Source organism: Chrysoperla carnea, chromosome 4 (genome assembly GCF_905475395.1).
Source record: "Chrysoperla carnea chromosome 4, inChrCarn1.1, whole genome shotgun sequence".
NCBI lineage: Eukaryota > Metazoa > Arthropoda > Insecta > Neuroptera > Chrysopidae > Chrysoperla > Chrysoperla carnea.
The window spans coordinates 40,230,592-40,252,440 of NC_058340.1; the positions used below are offsets into that span (position 1 = coordinate 40,230,592).

A 21,849-nucleotide genomic window follows, 5' to 3' on the forward strand; every position below is an offset into this window, starting at 1 on the left:
AAAAAAAGACACTGAAAAATTATTAATTGCAGGAAAAAAGGTTCTTAACATGGATCATAAAAATGTTTTCTTGGTTCAAGAAAATATTTACATGCTATTAATTTATTTTTAAGCAGTTTTAAGAACATTAACAGCCAAGTAAATTCGTTTACTTCAATCCAGTAACTAGCGTTCTATTATTTTGAGCATTTAAACTATTTGTTTTAAGAAATTTTCCTTTCATTCAAAACTATACGAGTGAACGATTAAATTAAATTTCACTTTACAATTGATGATTATACTAAACTAACTTGAAACCAATCTCGCTTCGCTGGCCTTAACAGTAAATACCACCGTGTTCTACCTTCTACCTCTATTCCTCTGATTTATCTGATTTATTAAATTATAGCTCATGCATTATTCTGATGTATGATTTATATTATTGTATTGTTCCATTCAAATTTATTCAGTGTTTTCTGCGTGATAGCGTAACAATCAAACAAGCAAACAACATTACTTTTACATTTATAATATATAGGAATTATACACAAAAATTTAAAAAAAATTATATTTTTTACTCTTAAAGAATACCCGAAAATTGTTTGTCATAAAAGAAGTAAAAGCAAGTATACTCGCACTAATAGCTCCTACATAATAAAACTCTAAGTCAAGACATAAAATAAAAGTTTTTCGATTTAATTTCTTTGACAAAACAATAAAATAAAGGTATTAAATAAATAAAAAAAGAAACATTTAAAACATGTTTTTTATATGTTTTATAGTGACTCAATTATGTAACCATTTTTAAAATACATTGTATAATATAGGTATCGTTGTAATAACATAAATATAACGAAACATATTTTTAGTAATATGAAAATATTATTTATCTCTAAAGTTTTTTTTTTTCCGTTGTGTATTCTATATACGTTATGGTGCCTACCTTTACCAGGTTATTCAAGAAAGGACGAAACATTTTATAACTTTTTCGTGATTGAAAAAAAGGATTTTAAAGTATCGGATCACGCTTTTCAGTTGGAAACTACAATAGGAAATATGGGGGAATTCCAATGCAAAAGATTGTTCCTCATAAAAAAAGTTGAAATTTGTATTGAAGACATTTAAAAAAAATTCAAATAAATTCCTGAAAAATCGAATAGTAAGATAATTTCTAATTTCTGCGAGTTAAGCAAGACTACTTGCAGGTTTTTGCAGACTATAGTCAGCACCATCGATTTAAAAATGATATTTTGTGATTTGAGAGTTACTCTGATAGTAATTGTCTAATATAATTATTTCTATATGCTCACTAAGAATCATAAATTATTCTTATAAATCAATGCTGTAGGGACATTTTTATTAGAAGCTTTAAACTCACAGTCATCTCGGTTTTCCGATATATCTTTTTATTTTTCTGTAAGTCTGTAAGACTTATCAATGTTTTAGTGTTTTCAGTTATGTTTGTCAATCCAAGATCATTTCAAGAGTGGCTTCTTCAATTGCAGAAAAATTATCCCAATTCTGTTTTGAAGTGAGATTTTCCTTAATTTGCTTTGAAAAATATTAAGCCTCTGCCCGCTTTGATGAACTTTCACAACTTTCACACAATCACCCTGAGCTGAGGCTACTACTGCATGAGAAAATTATTTATCAAAATTAAAAGTTTCATCGACATTTGCTTTAGTCACCCTGAGCTGAGGCTACTACTACATGAGAAAATTATTTATTAAAATTAAAAGTTTCAACGACATTTGCTTTCTTAATTTCATGTAGTTTTTAAGTCTAATATAAGGAACCTTAAAAAAATAATATATTAAATAAAATTTTAAGGAGCAGTTCCATCAGAAAAATGGGATTAAGAGGTATGCATATGGGCAATCCATCTTTCAAGGATGTTTTTTTAATTGTTATATAAAACCGTTATTGAGTGTTCTTTTTTTTTCGAATGACCCAGTATATATTAATACATATAGTAGGTAGGCTATACTAGTACGCGACTTTGACTATGATGTATGTGAATTTTTATTCACACACAAACAACCTCACGAGATCGTGAAAAAAAATCATATATCACCTCATACCACCAAAGGTATATCGTATGGAGAAGGGCGAGCGCCATGCACGCGCCGCGTAACTATACTATTCTGGATATCATTGGATGGTGTTTATTCGGTCGACTTGGTGGACTTAAAACTCTCGAAAAATATCTAAAACGAATACGTATTTATATTTACCAAATGATTCAGGAATTATACATTTTTGTATACATTGCTCGACAGTCTTCTGTGTATGTGCCAAAAAGTATTTGCTGTAATCACCCAACCAAAAAAAAAACTTTAAAATACTCTTTTGCTCTTCTCCTTGTTTTAGTTTTCAATCAAGCCTTAGCTTGTGTGGCCTAGAGTAAGGAACGTTTTTGGTTGGCCGAGTGTTAGACTTTTTTCCAGCTAAGTTATCGAAATGTATAACCGAGCCCCTAAGGTTTATTTTTTAAATTTATATTTCAATCTTTTTTCGGCAATCTATCAGGAAAGCGATTTTAGTTTGGATAAAAAAATCGTATATTACCAAAAATTTGAGTATAATTAAAATAAGTGAAAATTTACGTCTCTTGTGTTGCCACACTCTTACCTTTCAGTTTTACCGGACTTTTTTTGTTGGAATGAGAACATGTTCTCTCGAGAAAACCTTTTAAAGCTGAGTAGGTACTTCTTGCACACTCGGTGAAGCAAACTTAAAAATTTATATACGTAGGTACTTGAAATAATAACAAATATATTACTATAGCAAAAAAAAAGACATACAAAGTTTTATTATATATGCAAAATTATTATACATTTTTAAATGTTTTATTGCGCAGTATTTTCTATATAGTTTTGTGTGCTATTTTATTTTTATTTGTTTTCATTTTTTCAAGCGTTTATTTGTTTTTTCATATTGTTGGGAATTATTAAATAAAAAACATATATAATACATATCTCTCTATACTGTAGGTATATTTTTGTTTTTAAATTCATCTCATAAACAGTTACCTTTACGGCGATATGTTAGAAGCGCATCTGGTTCGGGAAATAGAGATACATGGAAAATGGCTTCGCATTTTTTTGTAAACGAGATGGTACTCAAAACACGCATTTGAAATAAGCAATCACATTAATGTACATCCAACCATATGAAATCAGTGAAGAGTCGAAATATCCCAATAGACCATAGAGTTGTCCTTCTGAAAAACTTAAAAAAAAAAGTATGTAAAATTGGAGTATTTAAATACTTCTTGCACGTTTTTTCTATAAACTGCCAATTCAAATCTATTTTATTAGAAAATACCTAGAGATTCATAAAAACCCGTCAATAATACTTCCATTATGGCTATTAGTATTAAACGGAGAGAGAAATGGTTAAATGATAAAATGTATATTACCTACAGCTTTGCTCATTTTAATTCAATATCCGTCAATACTAATAAATATGAACGGAAAAATTTTCAAAAGACTGTTTACACAATACATTGATTTTTCGTTTCGGTTAAAATTTTTTGAAATGGATTAAGATATTTTTGATCATGCTGATCAAAAGTTATTATGGACTCAACTCTCAGAAGCCCCTCCCTTCTGAGATACGGTCCTTCAAAGGTTATGCCTCCATGTAGGGCTCGAAAGGGAAGGGTTTTTGAGGGTTGAGTCCAAAAAAACTTTTGATCACCATTATCAAAACTAACTTAATCCATAGTTTTCAAAAATTTTAACTGAAACCAAAAATCAATGTATTGTGTCCGGGTTCCTTTAAAAACAATAATACATATTATCATGAAACCAGATTCTGAAATTTGATTCAATTGTTTCTGAACTTAATACACTGTATGTTCTACGCATACATGATATTTTTAATAGCTTTTTCCATCTTAACACATTATGCCACTTAGCATATAAGTACGAGACTCTACACTTCAATGGATTCAAGCACATAACTTTTTTTCATTTGAACTTATAGAATCTTACTTTGACTTCCAGAAAGATACTTTGACTTCCAGAAAGTACAAAAGAAATTGAAGCAAATGCAAAAATCTGATTTCATAATAAAAATATGTTACTTGTATCACTTATATAGCAGTCTGAATTAATGGTGTGCGTTGTGTAAACCAGCCAAAAGAATAAGATACGAAGTGGTTGAATAGAAATAACGAAGTTGGTAACGACATAGACAGGCTATCTAGAGGACCCAGGTTCGAGTCCCGCCTTCTGCGTAATTTTGTCGTTTCTTTATACTTTTTGAAATGAATAATATCTTATTACATGTGATTATTCTTAGCTTGGGGAATTTTGCGATACATTAAAGGACTTTTTATTATTCACTCTTTCCTATTGTCTAGGACTCTTGGGAAATTTAATATAATGAAAATAAATGAATATCCTAGTTTTGTTTTTGCTTTTTTAGTGCGGCACTGGAATACTACCTGCTATATAACAGCGTATAGTATCTGTATGCACTTAAAAAGTTAGTAAATAAACCTCTATTCGAGACGATATACAAACATAAACAACGTAACGGCACAAAGCAATAAACATAATGAAATATAAAAATTTGTTTATTTCAATTTGAGATTTTTATTAAAATTGAATTTTTGACTTTTATCATCACATCTTTTGTTGATTCATATCATTTTTATTTCATAATGATATTTTATTATTCAGTGATGTCACTTAAATAAATGGCGACTAGCGAGACAAGCTTTAAATTATATGATAATTTATTTCTTTTGTAGTCACCAGCATTGATTTGACTACAAGTTTTATATGTCAAAAATATATTCCTACATGTTTAAAAACTCTAAAAGCTTTTTATTTATGCTTAAGAAATTTTTTAATATGTTCCCCGGTTCCTTTTTCCGAAAAGTTTTAATGATTACAAAACAAGACACTATTTGACTACTCCAATCTATTTTCTCTTACTTTATTCAAATTTCATTTTTATTTAAAATACAAATTTGGTAGAGTAAAAAAGTATGGATTACCGTCATCAACATGGTATGAATATACCTATAGTTATAACTGCATCGTAACCTAGAAAACTAAAACTTTTTTCAATCTATAAAAGGACACCTATGTAATAATGGTTCAAGCTGTACAGTTTCATAATTACTAAGGGATTCTGAGCATTGGTAACTTCTAATTAATATTCACACGAACGTACGTACACACGCACACACACACACACATACTTCTCCAAATTAGTGTTAATGACTTGTCCTAACCGCGAAATGAAATGAAAGGATGAAATTTTTGATTTCGAAAATCGTACTTATTCCAATAACCTCATATAGTGGGAAGTTAAGAATTTATGAAAAAATCACAGTTATTCCAAAGTTTTAAATTTTCACTCCCGTCAACAGTTCCCATGATTAATTATCCGTTTTTGAAATATCTGAGCGTCATACAAAACAGAAAGTGTTTGATTAATGGCATATAAACTATGTAACTCGATTGATTCGAAAAATTACCGAGCATTTGAAATACTTTGAATATTCGCCTGCATCACCCTTCAGTATGACCATATTTATCGGTTTCGTTAGAGTTTTGCATTTTTTAACGAAAGTGTGAACGAAGTCCAAGTCTAATTTACGTAAAAAGAAAAAAAAACACTTTTTTAAGGAAAACATGGTTAAGAATGTTCGAATTATGCTATTAAAATATGTTTGGTTTAGCAATTCTTTGGTTTGACAAGTAATGGTATATTAAAACTTCTTGATCCATAATTTTGAAATAATGTCACGCCTTGCTACTAGCACTGGTTTTCCTTAGAAGCATATGTTGATACATTACAGACAAACTATTCTAAGTATCATAAAAGTTATGTATTTTTCGAAACTTCATATCATATAAGAGATATTTTATACAAAATTCTAGTTTTCATATAAAAGTTATTTTAGTAGTTAATTATTATCAAAGGTAACCAAACCACAAGAATTTATGATTTTAAATTGGGTAATAATTTTCTATATTATATCATTCACATCAATAGTTGGGAGAGAGGTAATAAGGTAAAGTAGATGAGTTTGTTTATGGTCATGTATTGTAAAATATCAAAGTAAATATTTTGGTGGAAATTAATTCCAACCAACGAAAAGATAAAATTTGTTAAGGAAATGCTTTGAAAGGTCAATTAATTTCTAAAATAAATCTTTGTATTAATATTTATAACAACGTTATATAAAACTTTTCATATTACCTAATAGGTAATTTTCATATTATAGTTAATACCCTATCATATTATTGATAATTTTATTTGAAATTATTAGTTGAAATAGAATATTTTGTAGTTATTTTCAATTGAATTTATACAAGATTATAGGCGAAAATTGCCATAAAATCAAATAGAAAATAACATATAGCGGCGAAAGAGTATGGATAATTTTCTGTCTAAATTTATCCATTAGGTTTTTTAAAGCATCAATGAAAGTATCTTTGTAAAACGCAATTTTCATGCCACCCTTTGACTGAATTATAATGAAACATACATTTTAATTTCAATGCTAACTTACCCTCAAAGGAAAATGGGCTCTATAGCTTAAATGTGTCCTTCGTGGACAGCCAATATAACCTAACCTCACTTATCCTCAATGGAAAGACTTATGTATCCCTGAGTCACAACTAATGCACATTTTATTAGGTATTTCTATGTTAATCCGTGCGATTTTTGTGATACAGAGTGTACATATCGTTACGTTTCATATTCAGGCTAATGTTTTAACGTAACTTTTAGATTCATGATTATATGTCAGTTTGTTCTTTTGTTCTTAGATAGTATTTCGTTTATAGATTATCATGAATGACAGGTGATAAATATCTCGGATTTCTACCAATTTTTGCATGATAATAATGTCGATATGTGCTAAAACTGACAAGAGAGAATAGAGAGCCTTGAGAAGAGCAAATAAATTTTTTTGTTTGGAAAAACAATTATTAATCAAACAATGAAACAATTATTAGTGACTCTGTCATTTTCTATTTAGAGCTTATATTTTCAGTTTTATTTGCGACCAGCAGATACCAGCCCGCTTTGGTGGGCAATTTCTCCTTTCTAAAACAAAGACTATCACGTTATAGCCCTCACTTATCCTCCGTTTTGTTCGCATTTTTATGGATTTTAATTTTTCGGTCTGGAACTCTTTCGAAAATGAAGTTTTGACCATGATACTCGCTAACATTGTAACTTTCTATTGGTCCAAACATTAAATTGACTGATTTTTATACTTTTTGGATCAAAATTACTCCATCCACCGAGTATCATCAAATTCCAAATTTTTCTGTTTTTCTCGATTTTTTCAAAGGGGTACCCTTTAAAAAATAACCAAAATAAATTTGACAGATAAAAAAATGTTAGAAAAATAGCACTTCATTATCTTAATTTATTAGTTTCAAAAAATCAATTATTCAAAATTAAATTTACATAATGATCAAATTAATCAAACAATTAGAATATCTTAACGGGATTACTTCCAACAAAATTTATATAATAGGTAATATGCCTACATAAAAAGGGCAACCCAACCTGATTGTTATCAAAATTTGTTAATAACAAACAATTGAAAGTTTCTTCTTATACTTTATGAAATTCATTCAACAAGGATTTGTTACCCTAATCCTTTTCAATTAACATACTACAACATTACAGGTAAAGTATAGATAACTCACAGATACAAAGTCATATTATTATAATCAACGAAAAAGGCACATAGAATCTCTCTAAGGATATATCAAGAATAAACATACAACGGGTTTAATATAATTTAAGGGATCGAACGAGAGATCCTTATATATGGTATACGTTACATACCTAATAATAAACTTTATTCCTTATAGAATTAAAAGGATATATATTATTATAATATATTTATAAATTTGTACCGTTGAAAAAAAAAAAAAAAAAAACTTTAACATATTATGGTTCTCAGTTCAGAAAGAAAGAAAAGTTTTTTTTTTTCAATTTTTTTTGTTGTTATCTTTAGTCGACCCAAGGTCAAAAGTTAAAACAGATTTTTTTTCGATTTCATTTAAAAGTTTAAATAATGTTTATATATATTTTTTCTTTTACAGAAACAAAAGCCAGTTGGGAAGAATGGTGGACATACGATGGTATTTCCGGTGAGTTGATTTTTTTTTATTTAGTATCATCAAAAGTAGGAATAAAATGAATTATGAAATTTAAATTTTAATTTGCACCCATCCTTTTCTCATAGCTTATATTTTGTCTGAATCTAGACTAAAGTATTTGTGTTTTTGAAGTGATACTTTTTACGCACATTATTAAAAAAATAACTACAGAGAGTGAATCGGTACGAAATTAAACTAAGCTAAAATTCGTCGTAAATTAAGATTTAACAATATGCTTTAAAATTTATTGTTTATTTAATTTTCTACAATTCTACTAATTATCAAAATTTTGAGTTAAAATCTTTCAATTACCATCCCAGCCGCCTTGCTCCAATTTCTATACTTCGTTATCTCAATCTAACACAATTGACTGAGTTAATTGTTGAAATACCATGTAAAGACAGTGTTGATTACTCTGTCACATTACACATACATGCATGTCACACACATGTAACTGATATACCCAAATAATACTACGGGTAATACTCACGGGTAAACAGAGATGAAGTTTACGAAAAAATGTTTCAAACAAAAGTTGTTTAGTTTTCTATAAGTAACATTTTTTAGATTTAAACTTTTGTTCTATCTCTAACGGGTACTACGGACCCAAGATCAAATTGACCTATGTTGCTCATTTACGAACTCGACTTCACTTTTTTTGTCCTCAACACGCTATAAAAATTAAAGCTTGATATCTCTTTTCGTTTTCGAGTAATTGTGATGACAGACGGACAAACGACTGACGACAGACGACAGACGATAGACGACAGACAAACAGACAGACAACCGGAAATGGACTAATTAGGTGATTTTATGAACACCTATACCAAAATTTTGAACATAGCATCAATATTTTTAAGCGTTACAAACTTGGGATTGAACATATAACTACTGTTAATCTGAATAAAAATTTGGATTTTGGGATCCATTTTCTATTTAAGATGCTAATAATTTTTGAAAGAAAAAAAATTATTTATCCCTCCATATTATTTTTAATCAACATTAAACATTCAAAGTATTCAATTTTGTTTACTTAACAAAAAAAATGCAATCACGACAAGTTTGAAAACACGTCATATATTTATTATTCGTTAATAATCTCTCTGATATAAAAAAAAAATAAAAAATAAAAATCGATATTAATAATAAAAATTTACCATATATTTCATTGTAAATGTAGTGAAAAGTGGAAAAGCAAACAAAAAACGAATTGAATGAGAGGAAAAATGGAAAAAATTGTGATTTTCTTAATACAATGAATATATTAAATTAAAGACACTCATTTTTCTACTTGTATGTATTACTTTTAAAAAAAAAAAAAAAAAAAGAAAAAAAACATGTACTTCGGCTACCAAACGAACTTATAGACCGTGTGTCTATAAAAAATCGAAATTTTCATGATTATTTTTGTCTGACTTTCTGAGGATTGATAAAATGGTTAATTTGTTTTCAAAGGAATTGAAGCTTTTACTAAGACTCGTCCATCAAATTGTTATTTCGTCGAAAAAGTTTAATAATCGGTTTGTTTTTAACAAGTATATTCCATGCTTTCACCTTTTGACAATGTATACGTTCAACAAAACAAACGTCGAAAAACATTAAAATCAAAAACTCGATTTCCACAAATTTCACATTGGAGCCACTATTTCAAATATATTTGTCACCAAACTTACTTTTCATTAATTTCTAAAAAGGCAAACGAGTGGAATCATAAAAATTTCGCTATATTATGGACTCATGGTATACTATTCTACGCCAATGTGTTTGATATAGAAAAGTATACTTTATGTAATATATAATGTAAGTATATAATATACAGAGAAAATCCACTCTCTTTCTCAATTTAAGTAAATTTTCCAGTAGACAAATCTCACTGGATACGTGATTGGCATTTATTAAAATATAAAAATTATTATATGGTATGATTTGGAATATCAGCGCTATTTTAGAAGTGTTCAAAAATTGTTCAAAGTTAGTTTTATGAATCTTATGGGGACATTACAGAAAGAGTACGCTCATAATTGAGTTCTTGAACAATTTTTTTTAACGGAACGATCCCATTTAAAATTTATAAAAAAACTATTTTTATTTTTCATAATAAGTTAAAAGTTATGTACAGTTTTACTTTTTCAAAAGAGAATCGAAAACACTTCAAGAAAAAATGTTCATAAAACATCGTTGTGACGTTATGATTTTATTTGGGTTTGCTTATATAGTCTTAAATAGGCTTTTGTATTTTAGCATTTATTAATATTTTGTTCTTTTGTATATTTTATTCAGTAAATGACGTTAAAAAGACACAAATGTTATTACTAATATAAGAACCGTTTGAAATGTCTCCACACAAATACCAATTTGAATGTCCCGGTACTTTATTTTGTTACCCTAGACATATGTATATCAAACCAAAAAAATATTAACCAAAACTGACATATCACACATGTACAATGTATAAACCCGCCAATAGATGTCAGTTTTTCCTGAAAACACGGATAAAACAGCGTTTTCTGAAAATGAAAACAAGCTAGATCTGGCCATTATCAATATTAACATCGTTTTCGAAAGTTCAAGATATTGTCGTGCTCTACCTATAAATTTCGTCGTTCTACGTTTTGTAAGGTACGAACGTGACGTACACACAGGTGTGAAAAGAAAGTCCAAAACTAAACAAGATGGATTCAAGAATTATCAAATAATCTTAAAAAGCAGGTGTTCAATAGATTCGACTGTCGTTTATAGCGGTACAAGTAAATAGTGGTCTCACTTATAGAATTTCATGAGAGAAAAACGACTGTCACTTATACAGATTCATGTTTCTCACTTTCAGAGGTTTAATAGGGTTAAAATGACGCGATCTCGCAATGACTCTTGCTTTTAGAGTTGTCTCAAGTATCCCAATTTCATTCATCCAGATTTGACTACATAGCACAAATAAACAACACACCGTTGTTGCTTCAAAATTGTAAAACTATTTATGAATCAGTTGTAACACTTCATAACTTTTATCTCGTAAGTTAATTTTATTATTTTTTATCCTAGCTATAAAGAAAATGCTTGTGTTTTTTGAATCCTCTTAAACAATTGAAATAGTTACAATTTTTATAATAAATGTCATCCGTCTAATATTCTGCTGAAGATAAAAGGTAAGTTTTCGTTTGAGAAAAGTGTCATAAGATTATTTAGAAACAATATCGATATGATTTTCATTATTTTCTTAAAAACAGTATTTTTTTACCTAAATGCAAATAACACCGAATAAAACGCGCCAACATCATCCGTTCTTCCATTTAAAACCACAAGTAAAAGTTAAACATCAGCAGATTACTAATAGAAAATAATCTCATCAGCTTATTTCAGAGGATTTATCATGAAAGTGAAACTTTGTGATTTTCTAGCTTTATCTGAACTCATTTTATTAGTTGCTTGAATATCCTATAAATTAAATGCCGCACACTCAAAACCGCCGCGAACTCTCCTTAATAACGAAAATAGTTCGAAAAATTTTTACCCAATTTGTTTATTGAATAAATATTTTATGGCAGATTTCATCAATAAAATTTCATTGGTATAATTATTTTGGTATAGAAATTCACATAATTTGAAGAAAGAAAACTATTTACTCTGGAATGTAGTTATAATATTACTGTTACTAAAGTCGAATATGAAAATTTATCACAAGTATTTTACATATTCGACATGTCTTCATGCATCATATATTTATGTACATATTATACAACCGTGATCTGTTCAAGTATACATTATGACATTACAATGTGTTTTAAAAAGTCCTAATAATCCCATCATATTCACCTGAATCGCCTAAAAAGACCATTTCCTGATAAATATAAACAAAGCTACCTAATTCCGAAGCAAATAAATTCTAGGCTTAAAAAAATTCTAATAATTACAATTAAAATTATTGTATAATGTTTAAGACTCGCTTGGTTAAAGATTGTGTACTCCTAGTTAAAACTTTTGTCCGCTTCTCATACGACCGTTCATGAAACTATCCGTATTTGATGAAAATGTCAATTTCAAAGATAACATTTTCAATTTTTTGCCCTTTTGTTCCTGGCCACGAGACTAGGGTAATGTTATCGGTTCTTGGTACGAGTATAAATTTTTAAGTCAATCAGACATCATCAAATTGAGGAAAATTACTTTAAATTCCGTTTTATGCATATACTTATACAGGCCAAGCTTATAAAAACGTGTTTAAAAGATTTATTTCAGAAAATTTCAAAAGTCTTGTAACTTTTGTTTGTCTCCGATTCCGATAAAACACAAATGTGATCTATGATTGACCCAAAAGTTCCAAAAATAGGTTTTCAAAAAGTATATCGATATACGAGTCTGAAATTTTCTTAATGTATTAACTTAAACTGGGAATGAACTAGATTTTCGTGACATTTTCACTAAAAAAATTCTTCACTCACCTCTTTTCTGCTTTCAAAGATAAACAGTGATGGGCTTCGATTATCTTCTTAATTAATCTTCTAGTAACACGAATTGAGTATCTATTTTAGGACTCTTGGTGTTACAAACTTTTCAATATGTTGATTTACAAATATTATTATGTATTACAAATACATCTACAAATTATTTTATAAACTTGTTCAATACATATTTATACATAATACATAATCTAGTAATTTTGTTACGTCAATCGTATCTCCAAATACTCATTGAATTTATTATTTATCAAGGAATATATGTGCATTCAAAACTCAATTTTTCATTTGACTGCAATACAGTTATGATGTTTAACAATTTATACCATATACATATTTTACTTATCCCTATCCTTATATATGAGATGTGAAAGTAAGGATGTTTGTTTGTTTGTTAGTTTGGTTTTACCGCAAAAACTAGCGAATAGATTTTAATGAAACTGTACAACAATATAGATCATACATCAAAATAACCCATGAGCTATAATTTATAAAAATATATTTAAAAAAATAAAAAAATTTAGATTAATCTGACCTTTTACTGCTCTATCTATGATCACGACTTTGAATATCTTTTCTGATATACTCAATGAATTATGACTATTTTGCACTAAAAAAAATTGAAAACTGTACATATATTTTAACTGTGTAAAACAATCTCTTTGAGTGTTATGGAAGGGGGATAAGTGAGATCAAGAGAGGTGGAGGCTATAAAGCGGTGGTTTTTACTTTTAAGCCCAGTGAAGCGGGCGGGTATCATGCTAGTTGTATATAAAAATATCTGATGTATTTGTATTTGGAGATTGCTAAACCGACATTATACGTTTCTAAGAAAGCTTTTCTCAAAATACTTTCGATTTTCGTGCTTTTGCAAACCGGAAACACTTAAATATACGAGTAAAAACATTTTAACTTTTTAGCATTGTTCAAACTTCTTCGAAAATTACGCTTTAGTGTTCAAGTTTATTTTATTCAAATCATTCTATAAATGGTTTGGAAAGAAAAATTTTATTTAAATTTTCATTTTGTGTGAAGAGATGTGTCTTGATTCAATGCACTACTTCTTCAAGTGATCTTGGCTTCGAATTTATTACTCAAAAACTATGTTATCTTGGAAGTACTATAATCTTGTACACTATAATATTAATTGGTAGTATAGTAATATATTAAATAACGTATATTATAATTTATTTATCTGTAAGATAATAATAATTTCTAATTTAAATTTCTCATGTTTATGCAAAACAGTTTTCACCGACACAAACCAGACCAAACCGAGAATATGTATAACTTGACCATATTTATTTTGTGCATATTGTGTAATGGTTAGCCATTCGTGGTATCCACATTCATATGCATATATATATACAGTCCAAGCTCGAATGGCAGTGACAAATAACAACAAAAAACATTTAATAGCAAAAATAATAAATCCACGAAACTCGATTACGGTATGTCAGAATTTAAAAAAATATCAACGACAACAAATTAAAGCACACAATTACACTACTTTCATTATCATTGGAGTTAAGTTGACCGAGCTACGAACCAGAGGGAAGCCCAAATGTAGAGGTGATGAACATATCTTTAATTTGAAGAGGAAAACATTTAAGACAATACTGATAGGCTGAACTCCTCCGCTCCCAAAAATGGTTTAAAACAAATTGGAGCTCACTTCAAATCCCAAGCTAATTAAAAGATAACCGGAGTTGAATTTACATTCATTTCTTTATCTAAGCGCACGACGGAAAGATCGTTCCTTTTCGGTATTTTTTCTAAGTGTGTCCTTCGAGGACACCTAGTCCAGCCTAACCAAACCCTAAAAAAAGATTTACAATATGTAATTATATAATATTACGTGATTGACTTATTCGTGTCACTGTAGCAGAAAAATGATATTCTTTCAACTGAATTCAGGTCAGAAGTTTGTTTAAAAGTATTGAAAATTTAAAACGTTCAGATGCAATAGATTCCATTACGATTGCACTAGCAGAGTGAATACGTCATTTATAGCGTATTTTCAACTGATATATGAACTTGTACTAATACATTTACCCAGCACATTCATACAATTACGTTATTCCATAAACCAAATACTGTACTGCGTTTTGTAACTGAATTCATCAGAATAACAAATACACCAAAATGGACATGTCAACACAAACGATCCTATGTTTTGAGAACTGTCGAGTTTCTATATCCGTATTTGTTTTAATTAACGAATAACCTTGTATAGATATGATATGAATATGTATATGGTTATGAAATTAAACAACGATATATTTTATTAAAATGATGTATTTTTGTAAAAATAATTTTCTCGTTAACATACGAAATTCGAAGACACATATCGGTGGAAACGAAAATTATTTCCGACAACTCATCCTTTATTTTCCATTCAAGAGAAATTTTTTTAAGTTTTAAAAAACGCCTGATGTTATACAGAGGTGTGCAGTTTATTAAATTGTATCTAAACATCAACAACAGCCATCTTCCGCCAAGAAACAGCCTGTAAATAACAAATCTACCCCATGTGAATGAAACATAACGGAACAAGATGGTGGATATATTCCAACTGTGATATTTTGATGAAAATTATTATTTACTAATGTGTAGATTTGTTTGAAAGGTAATATGATCATGAGCCGATCAATCTTAGCCTGTTGAAGATCATCACTTCTTTTCTAGTAGTTATTTTCTCTCTTTTCTTACATCTTTTTTAGTTGTGTAACCCCAACCTCGCGCTTGAATCATAGCAAAGAACACCGATCGATTAAATTATTACCTTTTAATAAATCAAAATTAAATTCGGTTTATTCACTGAGGTGCTTTGATGCCACAGACAGACACGCCCTTATAAAAACACCCTTCTTTTTATGTCGGCGCGGCGGTTCAAAAAGATGATAGTTTTAACTAAAATTATTATAAAAACAAATGAAAACAAACAGTTGACTGAGTAAATTGTTGAAATACCATATATAGACGGTGATGATTATACTCTAGTCACATCACACATACATACATGTCACATACATATAACTGATATACTCATTAAATACATACTATACAATTACGGGTAAACAGTGATGATTACGAAAAAATGTTTCAAACAAAGGTTGATTATTTTTTTATAAGGTACATTTTTTACATTTAAACTTTTGTTCTATCCTTAACGGTTTACAAGATGGGTCCTACGGACCCAAAACTCGACCTCACTTTTTACGTCTTGAGCACGCTGTAAAAATTTCAACTTGATATATTTTTTCGTTTTTGAGTTATCGTGATGACAGACGGACAGACGAGAGACGACAATTAGGTGATTTCATGAACACCTGAACCAAAATTTTGTTCATAGCATCAATGTTTTTAAGCGTTACAAACTTAGTATACCTTGGGATATTTCATATACGTGGTATAAAAAGATGATAATTTTACTATAGAGTGGAAAAAGAAGAATATGAGAAATAAGTTTGTCACATGGTAGCAAAATTCTACGCCAATAAAAACTGAAAAAAACGAATTTTATTCAACCCATTGGCAATTTTTATAATACCTACTACATATTACATATAAATATCTGTTGTGAACGGCAAAATTTGTAAATCGTACATATTTTTACATAATGTGTGTCATTTGATAAAAAATGGGAAAATACATTAATTCAAACAAAAAAAAAATACATGATACCAACAAATTGATTTTCTTTTATTGAAAGAAAAAAATACAGAAAGCACAAAATTCTTAGGTTTCGTGACCTAAAATATCGGCAATAATTTTTTATATTGATGAAAGCATGAAATTAAGAGGGCCAGCTAGAATCGGACAAGACCAAAGCAAAGTCCAAGTAGTGTGTTTGGTGAGGTGACGTGAGTTCTTGTAGATAAACGTCAGAAGGTGCTTTTGAAGTCATATAAATGTCAAATATGTTTCTAGACTGTTTTTATTAACTCCTCTAAAAATTATTGTTAGACAAAGCCACACAAACGTGACCGGATTTAGCAAATATGCCAATAATTTCAAATTTCTGTTTTTAGTAATTAAAATTAATTTATATATTCAAAAAAACACAGTTATTCTAAAGTTTTAAGTTTTCACTTTTATCGGCAGTTCCAATAATTATCTCTACAAACCATAAACATTTCAAATTGATAAATGCGTCCTTGCTAGCGCATCTCGTGATTAACTTTTCGACTATCAAAACTAATCAGCGCTAGGCATCAAATATTCAGTTCAATTTTCAGTTCGAAGATTCAATTTTAGTGGAACCGAAGACAATACATACTTAAAGTGTAAAACTTTAAATATGTCAACATGTCTTAGTGCATTTTGAAAAACGAGTATTACAAATTGAAACGTAACAAAAATTGAAAGCAGATAGTCTTGAACAAATTTTGCACATTTTATACCAAAATAAAAAACAAACAAACATTACAATAAAACAATACAACGAAAAGAAATAAGAAAATAATATAAAGAAAAACGGTTACATGTAACCTTTTTTGAACTCGAGAATTCACTCTTCAATACAAAAACAGAAAACTTATAGACCGTGAGTCCATTCTGAAACAAATTTTCTAGCATTATTTTTGTCTCGTATTTGGAAAATATATAAATACGAATAAAACGAAATCGAGTTGTTTGTTCCTCGTTTTTTGAATGCATGAAAATCGAATCTTTCCTGTAGTCTGCCGCTTAATGTTCAAAGATATAGTAAAAAGAGCCCACAGTTTGCAATTATAAAAGAGGTCTTGATATTAGTTACAAACATGTGTCTGAACATGAGTTGCTTTTCGATACTTGCGAACTTTCTACCATTTTTTTTTTCACATATACCGTTGTATATGTCAACCTATTGATGTCGAACACTTGTTTGTTGCCCAGCCACATCCAACAATGATGAACATAGTTTCAATTATGATTGAAATGAATGTTTATTATGGGCTCATGGTCTGCATAACACGAAAATGAAAAACTTACTGTGAAAGAAAAGAAAAACTGCTTGCTTGTACACACATAATAATAATATACTCATTCATAACCAAGTGGCAGCTTGGCAAACATACTCACTCTAAGCGCTTTATTGTATAAATGTACATACATGCATATACTGAATTGTATATATAATATTAGTATTAGATTTTCGTGTCCAGAAAACCTGAACGGTTTAGATATAATATCTACCTACTAGTAAATATTCTTATTCTCTCATAGCATATGTTGTCTTATCTTTCTTATTCTTCCAAATCTCCATATGCTATATGTTTGATAATATATACGGATAATATTCCAATACAGTGTGTATATTTTATGGCAAAGGTATCCAACAAAATGATACCGTATTCGTTACTCCAAAATATTTAGGTGATCTATATTGATTTATATAGGAAAGGAAGAGGAAGGCGTTAGCATTTGCTTAAAGAATTAAGTAGTATAGTAAAAAAAAAACTTTAACAAAAATAACACCGACTTCAAGAGAAAAACTTTACCAAAATAAGTTAAAATGCACTAAAAAGTAAAAAAATAACGATAATTAATTTTGGTGTCAGTGTCAGCCAAGAAAATAACATAATTTTAACTACATTACATTATCGTTAATTTTTTACATTTTAGAGCATATTAACTTGTTTTAGAAAAGTTTTTCTTTTGACGTGAGTTTTCTTTTTGTTAAAAGTTTTTTTATTTATTTTGTGATGTTTAGTGAATCAGAAGTACACTAACTAATTTGTCACTAAAAAAAATCATCGAAATCGCTTGGCGTGATACCGAGTTATTCGTCCTCTTGTCGTGCATACTTAATGCAAATTTAAAACTTTTATGGTTGTTATTCATGGATGCCATTGTCAGAATTGGACCAACATGAATAAGGAAAACACGAGAAAAACCAGCTTTCAAACAGATAAAGAATCATCAAAATCGGGTCACCCAAAAAAAATACAGTCGAATTGATAACCTCTTCCTTTTTTGTTTGAAATCGATTAAAAAATGAATGCTACTAACTGACTTACGATCTAAAGTTGTGAAAAGTTTCTTTTGCTGTAATTTATTTCCAAAAGATGTTCAAAAATAAAAAGTTGTAAAAATAAACAGAAGCAAAAGTTTTTTTTATAATTTTTTGTATGTGGGCTTACCAAGTTCGCACTAGTCAGTACAGTAGGTCAATTCTTCAATCTGGATATTCCGCTCCCTTTGATGTATTTGACGTTTAACCGTTACATTTCTTACTAAACTGTTCCCTTCATTGTATGAGTTTACCTGAAACATTAGTCAGTAAATAGTTCGATGTAGCTTTTCTTAGTAGTTAAAGGTTAGACATTACAAATGTACACATCTGAAAAATTTGTTTGCACATTCTGTATTATATAATATTATGCAATATACATGAATATAATGTATAATATACAAGATCCATGTGTTACATTGAAATTATTGTGAGAATTTGTAAAATAATATCCAGTATTATATTTGTATACACAAGCGATAAAATATGAGTACAATTGAATGAATTTCTACGAATTTTCTTGTGTTTCGAAAGAAATTTTAAAAAAAGCTTATAAAATTATTACATTAGGCAAAAGGGTTTCAAAATAAGAAAATTTTCATGGACAAGTGAAATTTACAAAATTTAAAGAACCTCCTCTCTGTTAAATTACTTTTCGAACGAAATTAAAAAAATTAAAATCGGTTCATCTGTTTAGGCGCTACGATGCCACAGACAGACACACACACACATAGCGGTAAAACTTATTACACCCCTTTTTTTAGTTCGGGGGTTAAAAAACTGTTTTACTGGTTTTTTAATTCATACACGAAAATTAGAACATTAAGTTATTTATAGAATAGGTTCGCAATTATTTATGGAGGCCTTTTGAAGTTTTAATTCTATTTTTTTCTATTTTATTTAGCGTATGATTTTTTGGCTGCCGTAACTATGTGAAAATGTCTTGAAATCTTGATTTGGAAAATAATGAATAAAAAAAATAAACTTCAACAAATAATGTAAACTTGATGACAATTATTTTTAAACCATATGAAAGTAGGTAAAAAAATGTTATCTTATCCGATACGAAAAGATATGAATGTTTTTTTGACATTTTAGTCATGATTTCATTTTCTTTTCAATTCTGTCTTGTTACAATTACAATAATAATATTTTGACAGGTATTTCTATATCATTTGTCGAGACCCTTTATATAATCCTGTCGAAAACAAAAACTTTCAATTTAATAGCGACATCCTTTTTGTTTTTATTGTCATCTATTTTTCCTAAATTTTAACAAGTGAAAACAAAAATTGACTGAGTAAGTTGTTGAAATATCCTGCATAGAAAATGTTGTAACACAATTATGCTGCCATTTTTTTTTTTTTTTTTTTTTTTTTTGAAAATTTCAAAAGTGTTCTAAGCCACTTGTAAATTCCCTTTAATAGAATAATGGATGCGATGGATAAGTCTTGATGCTTACGCAAAATATGTTTCAAACAAAAGTTGTTTATTTCTCTATTGTCATTCAAACTTTTGTTCCATCTCTAACGGTTTACAAGATTCGATTATACTTTATTGCAAATTCAAACTTTCACCTTTAGCACGCTATAAAAACTTCAGCTTCAAATCTCTTTTCGTTTTTAAGTTATCGTGGTGACAGACGGATGAGCAACCGGAAATGGGCTAATTCATTGATTTTATGAACACTCATACCAAAATTTTGTTCGTAACATCAATATTTCTAAGCGTTTTAAACTGGAGGCTAAAATTAGTATACCTTGATATATGTTTCATCTATACAAGGTAAATCATATATACAGTAGCACTGTTTGATGATAATACTATAATGAGTACCTCTTTCCACTCATTTTATAAATAATTTACATGTGAATGCATTTTCAAAAACTGCCAATAAACAATCGGTTTATTGACGTAAGATCAAAATCTATCCAGTATATAATATATAAACACCAGTTTATCTGTGAAGACAGGAAAAAGTGTGTAAATGATATACCTTCAAGGTTTTTTTTTATTCTGCCTCTTAGAATCCCAAATGAAGGAATTTACGGTTGACTGTACCTGTATCTATCTAATTAGTTGAAGTTCTAATTAGTCTGGATAGCAAAAGTACTGAAACATAGAATTTTTGTTTACAAATAACAACTGTTTTGAAATCATGAAAGTTTTCATATTTAATAATTCTCCTACACTATAGTTATTAAATTGATTAAAATTGTCTACAAAGCTGCGTTCGTTTTCTAGGCTAATGCATGTCGTTAAATATTTCATATTAGAATACGAGCTTCTAGCACTGCACTCAGAATATTCAAGTAGTAGATGAAGCCAGCCAACCAAGTCTACACCTGAGTTATACCTAGACGGTTAGATAAGTAACCGAATTTAGACATAACTCTAGTATATAGTAACAATAGCTACCTTTCAGATGTTATCGTTTATACAACAGTACCTCGCAAGTAATATATGATTAGTTATCAGAAAACTCTTTTATTATTTATTTTCGAAATAAAGTTATTCTTGATAAGCAGTTCTGTACAGTCTAGGTTAGGTTAGAGTGGCTGTCCTGAGCTGGGACACACTTAGACCATAGAGTCTAGAACGCAGTAGAAGAATCAGTTATTCATGTTTTACATTAGTGTACGAGGTTAGTTGAAAAATGTAAACTTTTCGCAATATTAAAGTAACTATTTTTACACTTTAGACAATAATTATTGACAAAAGTAATTGAAAACTATGATCAGATATCCAATTTTATCCATCTACCATGAAAAAGTAGACTTCTCCTATTTCTCCTAATTCTTCACTGTATTAGGTTCGGGGAAAGTTACTTAGCTCATCTTGAAAGGCTCCCCAACATTCAAGTGATCAACCTCTTCGACAATAGTGAAAGGGCAAATACACCAAAAAGATAAAGTGTACTATATTTAAGATTTAGATTTACGTTAATATTTCTAATTATAGTTTACATACTATAACTTCGATTGGGTGACCTCCAGTGGGTAGTTACCGTTCAAGACATTTATATGACAGACTTATTTATATTTCCATTAGGAACTGATAATAGAGTTAGGACACAAAAAAAGGCATTGATAATTTATTTATGTCTACAGATCGATATTTAATGCACTTTCAAAATCTGTGAGGTATTAATTTGTTTACACATCGACATTTTATCTAGAAATCGCTGAAAAAATTAATCTTGAATTCAGATTTATTGTTGCACCTTACTGAATACTAATAGACTTCTTAATTTCGGACTTTGGGTTCAATG

At 29.0% G+C, this 21,849-nt stretch overlaps 1 protein-coding gene across 1 annotated transcript in view; it reads left to right on the plus strand.

Moving 5' to 3' along the window:
• LOC123298003 (carbonic anhydrase-related protein 10) overlaps positions 1-21,849 on the plus strand; it is a 437,349-nt gene that overhangs the window by 192,400 nt on the left and 223,100 nt on the right. Inside the window, exon 2 of the mRNA XM_044879852.1 lies at positions 8,073-8,120. Within this exon, the coding sequence (XP_044735787.1) occupies positions 8,073-8,120 (48 nt within the window). The remainder of the gene's footprint in view (positions 1-8,072; positions 8,121-21,849) is intronic.